At 37.0% G+C, this 18511-nt stretch overlaps 2 protein-coding genes across 3 annotated transcripts in view; both read right to left on the bottom strand.

The window, feature by feature from the left end:
* The window catches only part of LOC148720177 (adenosine receptor A2a-like), a 1521-nt gene extending 492 nt beyond the window's left edge, over positions 1 to 1029 (bottom strand). The window contains exon 1 of the mRNA XM_088739510.1: positions 1 to 1029. This exon is cut by the window's left edge and continues 492 nt beyond it. Within this exon, the coding sequence (XP_088595636.1) occupies positions 15 to 977 (963 nt within the window). The 5' untranslated portion in view covers positions 978 to 1029 and the 3' untranslated portion in view covers positions 1 to 14.
* A 6413-nt stretch (positions 1030 to 7442) lies between these two features.
* LOC111327165 (epoxide hydrolase 4) lies at positions 7443 to 18273 on the bottom strand. 2 transcript variants are annotated; one of them, XM_022931277.2, is made up of 11 exons: positions 18051 to 18273; positions 15745 to 15878; positions 15227 to 15297; positions 14051 to 14129; positions 13359 to 13423; positions 11525 to 11590; positions 11191 to 11242; positions 10535 to 10618; positions 9827 to 9991; positions 8633 to 8706; positions 7443 to 7874 (listed from the first exon to the last, which is right to left on the bottom strand). In XM_022931277.2, the coding sequence occupies exons 1-11, from the start codon at positions 18184 to 18186 to the stop codon at positions 7760 to 7762; spliced, it is 1041 nt and encodes a 346-aa protein (XP_022787012.2). In that variant the 5' UTR covers positions 18187 to 18273; the 3' UTR covers positions 7443 to 7759. The 2 variants fall into 2 exon arrangements, with proteins under 2 accessions (XP_022787012.2, XP_022787014.1); XM_022931279.2 differs by lacking the exon at positions 18051 to 18273 and adding an exon at positions 17529 to 17657 and having other exon boundaries at positions 7597 to 7874.
* Positions 18274 to 18511: the final 238 nt, after the last annotated feature.

The following is an 18511-nucleotide window of genomic DNA, read 5'->3' as shown; positions in this document are numbered from 1 at the left end:
ATACGAGCTTGTATTTAATTTGGGGAAGAACCGTAACTCTGTGGAAAGCCAAATGCTTGTCTGATAGTTTGCTTTACTGCTTGTCTCACCTCACTTATTTTCCAGCAGTAAAGAAAAGGATTTAACGTTGAGTTAAAATAAACCAAGAGAGCTGCTAAACTCCTCAAGATGACTAAGTGCGATGAGTATCTTTTGCTTTGGCTGATCACAATTTCCACCAAAAAATATGGCAAACAACAAACAACAAATGCCAACTGCACCCAGAGTGCACTGTACACTGCCTTTTTGTATCGTCTGATATTCACTGCGTTTGGTCGGCTCGGCAGTGGTTGAACATGATCTTGTACTTGTGCCTGATGATGCTTAAGAGTGAGAAATATTTTTGAGTAAGAACAAAGTGAAATAAAAAGGCAAAGTGGTATACTAATGCAGCCGTACAGAGAGGTTATACGGTGATAAAAAGCAGAGCTTAAACTGGCAACAAGAGATAAAACCCAAAAGGAAGTTACAATGATATTGGTGCGCTTCAAAGTTACAATTTGTCTGTATCTCAGCCCCAACAAGAGGGCGAGAAGTCTGTCCACGCTTATAGACGCCATTGTCAACAAAGACACTCCACATAATACATAGCTTGTAATAAAGGCCGCAGTGTTTGCGTATCGACAAGGAATCCAGTGTTCGCGAGCCATAAACAACCAGCAAGAAGCAGCGATAGGCTGGGCAACGAGGCCAACCAACAGGTCAGTTGTAGCCAGACAGCGATACAAGAGTTTGGACGGCAGATGAAGGGAAGATTCCTTGTGGAGGGCAACAAGGATAACAGAATTCCCAACAACTGCCGTGATGGAGAGGAGAATGCTAACTGTTGAGAGAGAAATTGATTCTATCTTAAGTCCACTCGCCAAATAGGGGGAACATATTAGTTCTTCAAATGTTTTCATCTGCGTTCCACCTCCAGCTAAATTTGTTGTCGACATGATTCTGTATTTGTTTCCTTTTTCTTCTAGGTTGTCTGTGATTGCAGCAAGATTTATTTTGTCTGAGCAACATTCACTGAGCGACGATCACTGAGACCTAAATGGGGTCCTCCATAGTTATCAAATAAGACTTCTCTACATGTTAGACACTTCTCTACCAGCGTTTACTTATTTATAGTGCGTCAAGATATTGTCTATTTTGTCAGCAAAAGGTGAATGTTTTTTCCCTTGAACATGTTAGACACATCAGCCATGAAATAACAATAAGCGGCAAAAAAAGAGACACCTGTGGTGTCATTTCTTAAAAAGGCAAAATAACGATCCCTCCTTAACCTGATTAACTTTCTTGAATAGTCCATATCATGCGTTGAGTTGAGACTTGAATGATTATCAGCCTCGGATAGCTGAGAACTAAAAATTCAAGCTGGCGATGACCACTGGGCCACGAAAAGTTGGATTCGTAACAATCTCCGAATGCATCATGACAATATAAAGTAGGGCCGAAAGTGCAAACTTATTCGAAACATTTTAATTCAACTGTGTTTGATTAATTACGTTTGGAGCTCTTTTTTCTCCGTTTCAGCTGCGACTAGAATTAGAGACAAAATAATAACAGGAGCAATATATTTAGCGAATAAACCATTTTCTGCAATTTCTATTTACATTTTCCACCTGTCCTTCCCCTTTCGCCAGCAAATACAAAGTACTCGCGCTGGACAATAAGCCCTTAAGGCCCCAGATCGAGTTTGTTTTCTTTCAATGTCATGTCGATCAAAGACAACATGATATAGGGCGGGTATATTAATTTCATTGTTGCAATTCTCGTGTATGACTATAATTGTCCTCAAACATATTAAAAAATACATTTGCAGAAGACTGAGATGAACGAAATTCCTCATTAATCGAGATCGGAAATAAAAGGATGGATGGTGAAAAACTATTTATACTTTAACGTATATGTGCACGATCCTTCGCAGTAAAGCACTATTTGAGCAATAGTGAAAATCAGACCCGAAAAAAATTTCAAGCCTGTACGGGATTCGAACCACTGACCTCTGCGATACTAGTGCAGCGCTCTACCAATTGAGCTAACAAGCCAACTGAGAGCAGGCCATCAAATTAATCCGTACAGGCCTGAAATTTTTTTCAGGTCTGATTTTCACTATTGCTCAAATAGTGCTTTACTGCGAAGGATCGTGCACATATACGTTTCATAACCGCAGTTCATACATATGTTTCATATGTTTGTTGTTGTTTGATTTATCATCTACGGGTTTATGTCGAATTAATTTGATGGCCTGCTCTCAGTTGGCTTGTTAGCTCAATTGGTAGAGCGCTGCACAAGTATCGCAGAGGTCAGTGGTTCGAATCCCGTACAGGCCTGAAATTTTTTTCAGGTCTGATTTTCACTATTGCTCAAATAGTGCTTTACTGCGAAGGATCGTGCACATATACGTTTCATAACCGCAGTTCATACATATGTTTCATATGTTTGTTGTTGTTTGATTTATCATCTACGGGTTTATGTCGAATTAATTTGATGGCCTGCTCTCAGTTGGCTTGTTAGCTCAATTGGTAGAGCGCTGCACTAGTATCGCAGAGGTCAGTGGTTCGAATCCCGTACAGGCCTGAAATTTTTTTCAGGTCTGATTTTCACTATTGCTCAAATAGTGCTTTACTGCGAAGGATCGTGCACATATACGTTTCATAACCGCAGTTCATACATATGTTTCATATGTTTGTTGTTGTTTATTTATACTTTATACGCAATTAATTTTATTCGACCTCAGTGTACAATGAAAATAAAATCACTTATAACGATAAAGAGATAAGGAAAAGAAATTGTGTACATTTCCAATCACGGAAGACCACAGCCTCGTAGCACTGAAATGACTTCTATAAATAGACCCAAAACATGTTTTGTATATATATCTTATTAACCAAGCGCGAGGGCCGTACTGGGAGAATATCGACCCGAGGTCTTGACAGTACGGAACAAGCGCAGCGAGGTCCGTACAAAAAAGACCGAGGGCTGATATTCTTCCAGTACGGTCCCTAGCAAGCTTGGTTAATAAGAGATTTATTATACGACTGAAGTTCAAAGGGACACAAGAGCGGTATCATTCGGGGCCATTCGGGACAGTGCCCGGTCCAATACTTTGAGGACATTGGACCGGCAATGGAGCATTTTGATTGGCTGATTTTCGTTATTGGCCCTCTGACTGTCCGAGTCGTGTAATAAAAGTTATTATTGGGGAGTTTGTCAACTATTACCTATCCTTGGTAGATCCAGAGATGTACATCCAGAACCCTAATCCAAACCTTAACCCAGGAAATCGACGAGTATAGGGTAAGAGTATATGGAGTGTAAATAAAGAAACAAAACAAAAACCTATATCCAGCGTGGGGTAATTCGGGATAAATCTTTATATCGATCAATAATATTCTTAGGTTCATTTAGGGCTATGTATCTTGTTATTTATTGTTTTACTTTAGAACTTTGGGTATGCATTGTTTATGTTTCTTGTTCTACTTATATGGTCACGTACTAGCGAAGGAATCAGTTCTTTGATTTTGACGGTTCAAAGGCGCCGAGTCTGAAAGGGACATAACAGTCATTGAATGACTGAAAAAATAATGCTCTTTTATGAGAAGGTTTTGCTAGGATTTTAGTGCATTATCCTTTTTTTCCAAGCTAAGATGATCCTTCTCAAGGTTTTGCAAATCCTCAGTGGTTCATGAAGTGAACAATGATTTTACGTGAAACATTGTGGTGACAAAACTTCTTCTAGATTCTCCCTTATTGTCTCCCGTCATGGAATACTTAGAAAACCTACTCCATGTATTTCTGCCTAAGGTAGTCAAAGGCTTCCTCTAGGCAACTCGCTTGGTAAAACACTAAAGCTATCTTTGACAGAGAGCATGAGCTTTCGCCCAATAGAAAGAATTGGATCATTCTGCAATTTTAATTTTTCGGCGTTAGAGAAAACGTTTCTAGTTGTTTGGTTTTCTCTTTTTCAGATACATTTACGCGTTTAGACGGGTGCGATATAAAAAATAAAGGAAAGACCAATCAACACGCCTGGCAGAGAGCGAACAACTGCCGTGAAGGACAAAGATCGTACACTAGTGTCTCAGAGAATGAGGTGATAACAGAAATCCAAGCCAAAATTATAAATAATATTTTAGGAATCGTAGTATGCCGAAGCTATTATTGAGTGCTGAAGTACGTTTCAGTTTGGAGGAGGACAATTCACATTTTGTTTTCAGATGGTCGGCCTCTGCAATTACGTAAACGGCAGTATATAGATATGTAGCTGCGATGAAACATAGTAAACAAAAACACGATTTCGGCTACGGTTTAATGCGAAAAACTTTCCTTAACAACAACGGTTACACTACTTCTCCACTCGAACTAATACCCTGCTTCACTTCCAACCATATGCTCACTCTTCTCCTCTAAAACTGTCAATCGAAAAAACTAAACCCGAAGATTATGCAACAAGACTGAAATCTGATGATTATGATGTAACATCCTGAATTGCGTGACGTGTGTCACTAGTCGTAAAAGGTCTCTTATCCAAGATATTTTGCGTACACAGATCACTGTTTTGATGTTTAAGGAATTTTCATCGGGTTTTGGGTTAGTTACGGCAAAACACTCACGTTATTTCATTAATCAGAGCCCTCTTTGACGCCAATTTCATATCAACTGCTAGTGCTTATGAGTTTGAATTTGGCAAAAACTTCCAAATTAAAGCGAAAATTGAGGACGGCAAATCGGAATCATGACAATTTAAGGTAACTTCGTTCCTTGCATCCAATACTTTAGACTGAGATTCGTAGACTGGATGCTCTTTTGAGTCATGGTTGCTTTTTTCTCGAAGCGTAACAAATGGGAAATTTCGTTTCTTTACAAGAGATCCAAGAATCTAGCAGTGTACCAACTTTATCTACAACCGAGCGACAAAATTGAAAACTTACTTAACTCACCATTCAGTTCAAATATGATAGCCACTTGTTCTTTTATCAAGTTCAGTTTTGAGGTTTTTGTGATCTCCAACTATTATTCCTTATTCGTTTCAGCATGAGTTTAAGATTTTTTTCCAGCCTAACGTTGTGGTTAATTCAGTTCTTTAGTTGAACAGTAATTAAAAGAGTTTAGACTCTCTCACGGCAACAAAAGGATAATAATCATTCTCACCTACGTCACCAGTTATCAACCCTCGCCTGCGTAAAATAACCCCTGTTGAGTCCACTATGTAGCCTGTCGTACATATTAAAAGTAGGGTACGCAAGGACTTACATGAAAATGTCACGACTAAATTTTCCCATGCTTATGGCTATGGACCTACGCTGCGCGCGCCCCGCTATTAGCCTATCAAAAGTAAAATGCAAACTGACTTAAAAACTTGGTTTTCGGCCCAGTTTCCCAGATTTTCAATTGCAGTTTGGGGTGGCTAAAATGGTCGACGACAGATGCCTGTTCAACAAGCCAACTCACAAGGTATGCGTCATTGGGTTAAACGTGTCTCGTATTCAACTTGATATCTCACTCATTCGCAGCGCTCACCTGTGAGCCAATGAGTTGAACACTCGAAGAGAAATTCCATATCTATGCACGCCAATGTATTGTTCTCTATGTATCTCAGGTAAGGAAAGCAGAGTTCAGGTAACTTACAGACGGGTTGCCTTGCAACTCATCTTTTACCAAATTTTACCAAGAGGCAAGTTACTATTGCACGTTATAGCACATCTAGTAACAACCTTTCATGTTTGCTGACCTACAGAGGATATTACATGATCGCGCGCAGATACAAAATCTTTCTTCGAGTTGAGAAATATTTCACGAGTGAGCGAAGCGAACAAGTGAAATATCTTTCAGCACGAGAGAAATGTCGTATCTTCAAGCGGCCTACTAATATACTAATATACTATTTATGATATAAACACAAACGAAAAACCAAACAAGTTCACTCTCGCTACGAAAGGTGCTAGTTAATATGTAAACGCCTCCCGGTTAGCTCAATTTTACAGCTCAACAGGGCCGGACTGTTGTGCGAGAAGTCGACGGTTGGAGCCCCGGCCGCACCAACACTCAAGGTCTTAAAATAACTGGGGAGAATGTGCTACCTTTCTATAATATCAAGAAATGGATAGAAATTCTATTCTTCTCGGATAAGGACGAATAAACCGTAGGTCCCGTCTCCTGCATCTATATTAATTAGTTAATTTGGTTAGGCAGGGGACGTTAAAGAACCCACTCACGAGATTACTGTGATGTAGTCTAGCCAGGGAATTGGAGGGAGAGGGGGCATCTTCTGATGCAATCCGGCCAAAGTCCCTCGAAAAGCGTTGTCATGCGCATTTGATCATATCTAAATGTTAATTTACGCAATATAAACACTAAATTATTATTATCGCAGTACTGAACTTCTAGATGCTGAGCATACTAAAAAAAACTATAGGGCGTAACAACGTAATCTATGTTCCTACCGGGATTACAACTTTCTATAATATACAACATGCAAAAAAGGTGGGAAACTAATGACAATAATTAAGACTGCTCGTGTTCCTTTAAAAACCTAATTTAAAAACGACGTCCTAACATTTGCTAGAAAGACTGACCACTGGTCACTATCAATTTCGCTAACTATTTACAATCTATCTTAAAGTCAATTAGACAGCAACCTTGAATGTCTGGGCGATGTGGAGCGTACTTGAAATGACAGATCTCTGCATTAGCCTTAAGATTTCTCTGCACCTAGAACCTAGGAGCATCCTGAGGGATCTTTCCATGTCCACACTCCAGCCTCCCAACACATCTATGACCACGTTGTATTGGTTGATCTTATAACCCTTCTACTGTTTCATCTCCCATCGAAGCGGTCCATACTTGAGTGTCTCTACATCTTTCTTCTTCTTCTTCTTCTTCTTCTTCTTCTTCTTCTCCTTCTTCTTCTTCTTCTTCTTCTTCTTCTTCTTCTTCTTCTTCTTCTTCTTCTTCTTCTCCTTCTCCTTCTTCTTCTCCTTCTTCTTCTTCTTCTTCTTCTTCTTCTTCTTCTTCTTCTCCTTCTTCTCCTTTTTCTCCTTCTTCTCCTTCTTCTCCTCCTTCTCCTTCTTCTTCTTCTTCTTCTTCTTCTTATTATTATTATTATTGTTATTATCATTATTATTATTATTATATTAACGGTGTGAAGATAACATTGTTTTCACGTGTGAAGATATCACGTTTTCGCGCGCATGCTCACCTGGTATTTCATTGGTGTTTATAAAATAAAAAACATTTATACTTTACAGTGGGGTCTCATGCTAGGCTTGAGCCTTTATACCGGAAAAATGGTTTGGTACTATGCCCTAATGCAGCTGTTTTGCAGAGATAACTGCCACACAAAGCATGAAGTGAAGCAAATTTTCACCATGTCACCTAAATAAACTAAATTCACTAAACCAACTAAACAGAAATTTACATAAAAAATGTACTTCTACTTTATTTTTGTTGAGTTTTTACGACGGTATCAATTCACATCTTTGAAAACTATAAGCCTCAGACATAATACGCGCTAAAACTAGAACAATACAAACACTACCCAAAAGGACAAAATGGTCAGTCTTCAGGATCTTGATGATAGTAATGGAAATTACCAAATCCTTTCGTTCTACTCTCCTCTCTAAAACAAAGACTAGACTTTTGTATCGTTGAAATTTTGGCAGACACTCGTTTTCCTCTTGAGTACTAAGGCAATCCACGGAAAGGGACACTGCACTCTCCATGTCTCTCTCTAGTCTGGTTTCTGTAGAGATTCCACAGGATGAGCATTGAGAAACGCACGAATGTGTTTGTTCACATCCACATAACCATCGACTTGAACCCAGTGAGTTGCTCCGTCAACGTATCTGTAAAAATTGAGAACAATTCTTAAGCTTCCGCTGCATTTTACTAATCGAACACTTTCTAGCTAATGAATTTGTCAACTCTGACAATTAAGTTTCGCTACATTACGAATCGATTTTTTGGGAGAAGTAACATGTTAACCATTTGTGGTCCGAATAATCAGTCCACGCTTAAATGACAATGGCTCATTCTTCAGTACGAATCACTACCTCATAAAAAAAGAAACAGCTTTCTTTGATGTTATATACGTATTGACAATTCACATTTTACATATATTACTCCTGATGCGCGAGCTAGAATATATCCACACACTTGTTTGAAGCGCAGCCATTCGTTCGTTATCAGGAGCGTATGATCGTTCATATAAGCAATAGGTCTCTGTTTGTATGTTTCTTTGATTCTGTCTGCAGTCTGATAGTTAGTGAGCAGGACTCCGGATCGTGAGTTGCGGGCTACAGCCCTGGGTGGGTCAAATGGCCAAGAAATTAACCGTTAAGGGTCAAGGAAGATTTAAACGTCACCCGTCAATGCTGAACATCAATAGGTAGTCATCGCATCTCTCAAATACTCCTGATCAACGACTTTAAAAAATTGCGTTCGGGAGCAAGTAGCACTTAGGTCCTGTTTTAAATGATACAACCCCATTGAGACCCTCATCCACTTCATGCTATGGAAACCGGAATAAGCTCAGCCCGCTGTGATGGGCCAACCAAAGTTAACAATGGGCCAACCAAAGTAACACTACAAACCAAAGTCTTACTTGATCGTCAAGTCTTCCACAAAATCTTCGGTTCCTGTTAACGTTTCCACCAATAAAGCCATGTCTTCTTTTCCCTAGAATGCAAAGAATATCAAGGCGATCATTTTTAAGTCCAGCTGATATAAAAACACAAAGGATAAGGAAAAGTTTAATTAGTCCAAGGTGTTGTCAGTTATCTACGATGGACAGCATAAAATTTCACTAGTGTGGATAAATCATTGCGTCAGTTATGTTGTAAAGAATCAACCAGAGAACTAGTCTGTAAAGACCAATGCTTTGTATCAAAAAGCTATTACGCCTGGGAAATAAATTTCTTCTTCACTATGCTGTGCATGTATGTCTTATATGTTCTCATTTACAACACAACTTAGACACAACGTGCGCTCTGATTGGCCAAAACCCTATTGTAGATTGACCTGTATACCCATAGAAAACTGTAACATCACGTCCTATGAAATGGCGCCACGCGTGGCAAATTTTCAGATTTAAATTTTTAAAGCCTTTTGGTTTGGAGGAAACGAAGAGGACACTTTGAACGCCAAAAAAAAAAAAAAAAAGACAAAGGTTTTATTTTTCTAACATTATCAAATGTTTTATTTAAAATGCAGTTCAACTCCGTTTTACGCCTTTATTTTCTGTTGCGCGGTTTAAGTGAAAGAACTTCAGAAATTCTCGACTAAAATTCTTGCCAGTTCAAACTGTTCGCCGGGAAGTAAACGTTGCCGTGTTTGTGCTACAAGAAAATTGTAGTAACAAACTAACTGGATTTTCATCTCGATATTTCCTGGAAATCGTGTTTACATGAAAATACGAAACCACTTGTAGAACGAGTGTGCACGCAAGATTCTTGGCAAATGCGTTTGCTATCCGCGATTTCAGCTTTAATTTTTTAGTTCTTACCAAGTTTAAGCGTTTTGAGGACTTTTATAAATTTTAACGAGGACTCCATGAAAGTTTATTTCAAGCTGAGGCAATAGAAACAAATTTGGTTAGAAGAAAAGAGTGCAACGCGAGTAAAGAGGATAGCTATATAAACCAATGCATTGGCATATTTCCTACTGTTTTTCATTTGAATAAACAGGCAGACAATTATCAATTTTGCAGAAAATGCGAGCAAAAAATCTTTTTCCAGTTGAGATCAGAAATCACACCCCAAATTATTGAGAAAATGTATGTTCAGTTTGAACCACTTACCCAAACCACAAGGGTTGGAGCCTTGATCTTGGAGCGCCAGTATCCGTGAGGCAAATCTTGGTAAGAAAACGCAGCTCTGTAGTAGTTTAAGGGACCACTACACCCCGACTGACACAAAGCATACTTGTATCCCTCTACATCTTCTTCAGTGAAATTTTTTATATTCTGATGAGCAAAAATAAAAAGCACACAACAGTTGTGGTTGTTAAAAGTCCTATAAGGAAACACTCAGGGATGAGAATAAGTTGGATAAAGGAGGAGTTTGGGTTTGGTGACACCTGGAACTTCTAATGAGTGTTTTCTATGTATTAGTACTTATGGAGAAATTCCTTCATATATTCAACAAATTGCAGAGATTCTTCCCTATTAAAACAAGGGACTGGGCGCCCTCTATAGGTCCTGTTTAAATGGCGATCCATCTAAAGTTCTTTTTAGATTTAATTAACGGATCTTAAAGTACTATAAGGGGGCAATATAAGAAAGCCAATCAGATAAGAGTATTTTATACCACGTGGTACAGATGAACCACTCATATGTTGGGATTGGCATCCAAAATGGTGTGGTGCCAATATTCTTCTGTATATAGTGCCCCCGTGAACTACTTGTGATCTCTATAGGAATAACGTTACTTAGAATTGGTGTTGTTTGAACATTTTCAATGGCCCACAACAGATATGTTAGATTAGAATACAAAGTGGAATTTATCACCTTAAACACCTCATCATAGACTTTAAAGTCATCCATTTCAATTATGTACTCTGGAAGGTAAGGCAACTGAAAGAGGTACATGTACTGCAAAAGAAAAAAAAACAGATTGGAAAACTTTAGCAAATTACAGGTCTTACACTGGGGTGTGGCACCACTCTGATTTCTGTCAATATCTGCATTTATCATTCCCCTATTACACCATTTCCAGAAAATTATCAGGACAATGAAATGCATAAAATATGCCATGGTATTTATATTGTAGAACAGGGAAGAAATACGTCAAAAGCAACATTTTAGCTGCACTGAACTATAAAAATGCTTAATTTTCCTTTCGTGCTGAATTTTTAAGTACGTCAGATGTTTTTGGTGGTTATAAAGAATACTTTCTAGGTTTCGTTTTTGTTTTCTTCATTCTTTCATTGTGTGATCAACAGCATGCTCAGGTAATGCCATATTTGAATACCAGAAGCCAAAATACATAACAGTGGAATACTGGTGGAGTAATAACTCTACTGTTCTGTGGACGCACCTACTGGGAAAGAATATAGTATAACTAAGAATTGTGTTTTTGCTCTGTTTAGTTATGATACAGTACATATAATATCAATACTGCAAGTTATACTTAGGTTGTAAAGAAAACAAATAAACTCTCTCACCCAGGAAGCACGGAATTGTTTTCTGGATGTCTGCAAACACTTTACAAAGCATCTGAATAGAAAATAATGAAAAGAAATGAATGTTGTTGTTATCGTGTTTAAGCCATGGCTGTTCATTATATATTTATGTTAAGGGAGTCTTATCAGAAAATATATAAAATGGTACAAAATCTACAGGGACAGACTGTTAATTGCTTGTAGGCCATTCTTTTGGCAAACATTTCCTACAAAATGATGCATTTCTATTCATAACAGACAAATAAATTGAGTGCCAAAGATTTTTTTTAAAAAAACTGGATGATCATTTTGTAGCTAGAATTCTAACAGCACATACATTGGGTGTGGAATGTTGCACACAATCAGCCTGTCAACAAATTCAGGGTGAATGTGAGTGAAACTCCTGAAAGAAATAAACATAATTAAATTCGACATGAAAATGAGCAAAATAAGCATACATTTTGTAGATAATTTAAGCCATATATACCATTTCATAAGAACACTTCCAGGAGTGCAATCAAGAAATGTCAAGATTAACATTTTGATGTGTAAGAGTGACTGGCATCTAATTTCTCCACACAATGTCATCTCTAGATCACACATTAAGGTCACAAGAATAAAGGAAAATAACGTCAACGAGATTAAGCAGCACATTGGCATCATTCCTCAAACCAAATACCTAAAGGGTTACAGGACGGGCTAGAATTTATCAATATAAAGACCAGCTCAGTTACAAAAATCATCAGCTCCTTTAACCCTTCCACTCCTAAGATCAAATGAGTAATTCTCCTCATTGTCTGCCATACAATTCTTATGATGCTAGATCAGAGAATTTGGCATTTGTTTGACAAATAATCCCCTAATTGGTTTTTTTCCTATATTCTCATCACTTGTCTGCTTGATATTGTATTGATATTGTAAGGAGAAATTCTGTCTTGGTCATAAGATTTAATGCAGATCTCTTCAACTCATTGGAACGGTTGCACTGTAGGGCAGTGAGGATAACTTTTAATTTACCTAAGGACAGAGATCATTGGATGTGTGAAGACAAGCTGATTGCCATCCACTGAGCTATAGTTATAAGTAAGTTCTGTTAAAGCTAATGTACAAAGCACTTCATGATAAGCTCCCACCAGTGCTATCCAATAATATTATGACGAAATGTCCTACAGGTTACTCTTTACGAATGTCAAACTCCTTAGCAGAGCCACATTTCAGCTCTATTTATGGTAAAAACTCTACTGCTTACAGAGGCCTTGTATTATGGAATATTTTAATTTCTAAGGATAAAACTATTCCTAAGACAAGTTATCATAACCTGAAGAAGAAAGTAGTAGTAGTAGTAGTAGTGAACTTTACTTATGTCATGAAAACCTAGCGCATAGCACTTATTAGGGACACACTTATTGGGGACACACTAATTGAAAACCCGTTCAATGGATATTTTTAAAGAGTTGACCTTTAAAGAGACCTCTACAACAACCACAAATTTTAGACATACAGATTTCCATTATATTCAGGTTACATCATAGCTTTTAAGAATTTAATTTTTAGATAGTTTGATATTGTTACTTATTATGTACGTATTTTGTTCTTAGGTTTAGTATTTATGCACGACCCCATAAGCTGCATAGCTTTTTTACCATCATGCTAAAATAAACAGTCTGTCTGTCTGTCTCCTCTCTAACCCTGCCAAATATCCTTTTAAACAATCAGAGAGAATAATACAAAAACCATAGAAATTCTTAAGTGCTCATTGGCTGAGAGCCATTGTCAAAAAGGCAATTGATCACAACCAAAAATGTAAGGTAACACCTAGCAATCACAGATAAAGCACTCAGCTCACTTAAGTTTTGATTATTGATGACATCATTTCTATGATCAACAACACCAGTGAACTGAAACAAATTATCTTCACCTTTTCTTGAGGTAAGTATTGAACAGTGGAGACAGGTACTTGCTTAACATTTCTTCTATGATTTAATGGATTTTAGTATAATTGTTAAATATGAGTCACCTCTATTATAGCTTGAGCAACAGATTGTTCCACATTAAGCATGTAACCTTAGTTTTAACCCACATTTCCAGGTAAAATGCACAACTCATATTCACAAACATTTACAGAAAAGAACTATTTTTGACAAATAAATCATAAAATATGCATTCCTTACCAAGCAATGGAACCTCCCCAATCGTGGGCAAGCAACACACACGAACTGTAGCCCAGAGCCTCAATCTGCGGATACAAATATCCATCCATACATATAAAAGGCATCAAGACAGAATTATACATGTATAGCCATTACAGCAAAGTAACACTAGTATGTGAAAAGAAGTTGTAAGTACAAGGAGGGGCATGCCAAGCGTACTAACAAGCCTTTGCACAGGGAGTAATGTCACCTGCCTAAAACTCCATTGAACTGGTACATTATAAGTGAATGAAACAAGAGGCAATTTTAAGGAAATGCCACACTTTAATAAAACAATTAAACTATGCAGAAAAGATAATTAATGTTAATTACACTTCAGAGTCACAAGTTAAAGCTAATACAAGTATCTTACTCTGCTAGTACCGTCAGTTGATACACTTGGTACAGCCATGAGTGCACGATCTAAGTTTAAAGTAAGCTGTCACACAAACTCCCAGCACAGATTCAATCCAAGTGTATCTTGCAATCTTAAGACATGAATACCTGTATCTTTTTAAAAAAAAGACCCAAACGATTTAAAATTGATATTTGTTGGCTGTAAATTAGCTTTCCTATCTTTATCAACATTATTATAATCATTGCAATCATTTATTAATATCACCGTTGTTGTTATCATTATTTAAGAGTAACCATTAACTCTACATTCAACATACCACTTCTTTCACATCATTCACTAAGTATGAACCCTTGTACTGGTCCTTTCCTATTGGATGATCACTTTCTCCATAACCCCTAAAAATGAGAGAAGCCATTGAGCACCAATGTAAAGTTGCACTCAGCACATTTGGCAATTATCTATCTCTACTAGGCCTTAATTGACCCTAACTATAAATTCAAAACAAGTTTCCTAGAGCAATAATTATAATAATAAAAATCCATGTAAAAGTAGTTTTCCTTAAAAGGGGACGTTTAGTCCTTTGAGAGTGACTAAAAACTAACTTCTCCTACTGAGAATATCAACTGGTAGATATCATTTCACTCAGCACCAAATTTTTAAAAGTAAAACTACAGCCAACATTTAGCAGCCAGCAAGGGGAATAAGTATTAAAATCTTGGGAGTAAAAGGGTTGGAAGCCAAAGCACTCCAAACTGCAGCTCTTTTGGTTTCCTTGGCAGGTGGATAAAATTAGGCTGACACGTTTGAAGCTCAATCAAGTCACCAATTTGGCAGCCTGGTAGTTATGAAACAAATTATATTGCAATATGATTGTTTATAAAAGCTTACGTAAGTAAATAAAAAACATCAACACTCCATTGTTTTCTATTGAAACAAATTGGTCTCTTTCCCCTTCCTGTAGTTTTTCCATTATCAAGCCTTAAAGGATGTCAGGTGACAATAAAAAAATTATTGCTTACCTGTACTTTATCTTATCTAGAAACTATACACAGATTTAAGGTCATCATATATTGTGGTTGAAAAAAGTTGAGCGATGAGCCCAGTCTGAAAAAATTATTTGGTGGGTCTTAATTAACAACCCTAAATTACCCTTTAAAATATTAAAAAATATATCTGGCCATATAATTGGAACAGTAATTATCATCATCATAACTGTAACGATATCACATAGACATGCAGAGCAAATAGTAATAGCTCTTTTAACAACTATGTATTGTTCACAAAGAAGCTGACTACAATAAAATCAAAAAGCATTTGCTTGATACTGCAAGTATTTACTTCCCTTTGATCAAAAAACAGTTACAAATCTACAATCACAAGAACTACAAAACATTGTCACTGATTATAGTTTTCACTTTCATTCAATTCAATGAACTTAATTTAAAATTAACTAATGATTTATTATAGAATTTAACAATTTTTAACAATATACCTCATATCTACTGCAACAACCCTGTAGTCATCACTGAAAGCTTTCAACTGATATCGCCACGAATACCAAAACTACAAATTCAAATCAACATGTTTAGCAAAAAAACAGTATTTAAAAAATAGAAAATGATAACTGCTATACAGAAATGAAATTTCATTGCTGCTTATCGTGTACAGTACAATGTACCTGCATCACAATTATGTTTACACACCTATTGTGTATTCCAAGCACTCATATTTGTAGACCAAATAATGGGGGTACTACAGTGACAGTAGATTAATAATGCTGAGCATCTAATTTAAACAATTAAGGTGGGAGGTTTGGAAATCAGATGAAAAACTCATTCTGAATTTTTTTGGGACCAACACATTCTAGTTCAGCAAGTCATCAGTTACGTAAACTTAACTTGTTGTAGCAGCCAACTTTAAGTAAGGTGTTATGTGTTATATGTGATACAGTCTAACTCTCAGAGATGATCCCAGAAAGATAATTTGTCTATCAGTTAATAATTAACACACCTCAGGGAAGCCATGAAGGCAGAGCATAAGTGGTTTTTGTGGATCACCTTTGGCCACATAATGAATTTTTATGTTTGAAGCTGTTCTTAGAAAGTGGTGAGTACCAAGCTCAGGGTTAAGAAGGCATGCTGGAGCTAAGAACAGAAAAAAAAAGGAAAATAAAAGCTCTCTGATATGCTAAATAATTCACTGCATAAAATGAACAGTTCAATAAACTTAAGAGTTTACACAACTATTTAGATCTACTATATCATAATTTCCATACACACTGTCGAAACAAAATTTTGAAGGATATGACTAACACAAAAGATGGCTGATACATGTACGATAGATAGATAGTTTATTTGAAAAACATTGCAACCAAAGGTTGAATTACGTATTCACTTTACAAATTTAGGAAATATATAAAAAATGGTAACATACTTTTAAAATATCAAAAATTAGGTAACATAGATAAAGTCAGCTTATACAAAGCATGCGTAAATGATGAAAGATAAAACTATCACTGCACCTGATCGTATGAACCACAGGTAAATTAAAAGCGCGCTTTTTCCTTAAGTCCGCCCTAGATACATTCCTGGGCAGCAGGAGCTTATGCAGCTTGTGATTTGGTACAAGAATGTTAGAAAATAGCTTGTTGGCAATATTCTCAGGCCACTCATGCAGCAAGATAAGCCCAGTGCACGCTAGCGCCTCATCATATTATTTATCAGGGAAAATTATACGTAATGCGCCCTTCTGACATCTTTCTAAATCAACTGATAGATATTGAGGTAGGCTGCTGTGAAAGAGCGCGCATGCAAATTCCATAACAGATCTAATACATGTAAGATAAAATAGAATGAGCTCCTTAGACTTAACCTTAACATACTCTCTCTCACTTCTTGTTTGCCCAGTGATAATTGTCAGAGATTTTAGAACTTTAACCCCAGTGAGACACCAATACAGACATTTCCCTGAATTTCATGGTTGAAAGGCAAGCAAACACACCTAACCCCCTCCCCACTCCCAGGGGAGATTTACTACCTAATTTTTATATGTCATACAATAGGCTAGATGATTGGGTTTTTTTTTTTTTTTTACCTCACTCTATCTTTAACCCAGTAATCCACTCCCCTTACTACCTGGATATTGACAGGAGTGATTTGCCAATCTATATGTTTGAAGATGTCATGAGCACCACAGAGCTCTTATTCAAGTGTCAAAAATTTGTAGGTTTGCAGTAGAAATAAACCTTGCTGATAAGAGGATATTATTCCAGGTCACACAGTTTTGTTAGAACAAGTGTTAAGAACATTACATTATCATAAATCAATACAGTTACAGAGTGTATTACTTAGTTACAGGAACAAATTCAAGTTCAATTACCTCTTCCCTTGTTCATAAAAACAAAGACAAAGCCTGTCCATAAAAAATATGCTTTCCTCTTTAAAGGTGTGTGAACCCTCACTACACCAGAAATTTCAGTTTTTTGCAAAGTAAATCCTTAAAATTTCACATCTGTGATTTGAACCAAACTTGTGATCAGGTGCTCCTTTTCTTAATTTTTTTCAGCATGATAAGTGACAGATGACATCAGGTAACAGATGAAGAAAAACAACCAGAAGTGATATATATGCAGACCTAGATGTCTTTTCTAATTGTGGAAATTTGTAATTGGTTATACAGAAAATTACAAAATAGACAAAGCAAGAGATAATCATTTTCTTTTCAACAAATTATAATCAGAAAAATCACAAAAACTTCTCGCTGTCGCAAATTCTGTTCTACTCAAGAAGCTCTACCTTGCAACATTATTGAATGGGTCTGAGGCTTGAAAGTCGTGATCTGGCCTGTTTTGGTGGGAAACGCATTCAGTCCACAGATTGTGGACTTCCACTAACAGCTAATCTAACTTGCATTAAGATTTCCTTCTGATTATCCCTCAGGCATGGCTGCATGTTCACAAACATTTCCTTAGAGTGAAAAATATCAATAAATACAGAAAAAGCATGTTCTTCAATTGTTGTACGACGTTTATGTTCAATCAATTAAACTTAATTAAGCGTATAATTTCTTTTCACTGGGGAAATTATCCAAGAAAAAAGGCAACAGTAACTGGGATTGTTCAAGGGTCGAGGTGGAATGGGAGGCGAAAGGAATAATTACGTTCTACATACATTTGAAAATGCATTGCGGATGAAGTACGCTAAAGTAATAACTCTCTAACTTACAAATATACACTACTAACTGACTAGGAAGCAAACGAAGGACAAATTCACTTTGGATGAGCGATACCGTGGTTTAGCTTGATTCAGATCACTTACGGGTGTCCCTTCGCTTTGCTCGAGGAGGGATTCCAAATCGACGTATTATCTGCCATAAGACTGCGAAAGATGCCAAAAGCCCATAAAATGAAGCAAGGCTGTATATATATAATGTCTCGATCAGTCTCCTCGACATAAGTACAGGGTTCTCGCATAAAGCTGTTTGCCAACAAAAATCTATCTCTACACAGCTACTGTGATCTTCAATCAAATGTCACGTGATGTACTTCCTTACTGTGACCTCTCTCACCGAGTGCATGGTCGGTTGATCATTTCAGAGAAATGACCTAATGGAAGAAACAAGTCAAACGTAGCAATCTTTTGAAGCTTCTTTTCGGCAATTTCTTTCATTGCAGCACACTTGAGAGGATAATTTGCTTAAACATTGTCAGGTGTCAAAGTATAGTTTACTTGATTGGATTGTCAACTGATCGTTTCGTTGCAATCTCAAAAAATGGGGA

Source organism: Stylophora pistillata, chromosome 11 (genome assembly GCF_964205215.1).
Source record: "Stylophora pistillata chromosome 11, jaStyPist1.2, whole genome shotgun sequence".
In the NCBI taxonomy this organism is placed as follows: Eukaryota; Metazoa; Cnidaria; class Anthozoa; order Scleractinia; family Pocilloporidae; genus Stylophora; species Stylophora pistillata.
The sequence above is the reverse complement of the archived record's forward strand: the minus strand, read 5'-3'. Positions and strand labels throughout refer to the sequence as shown.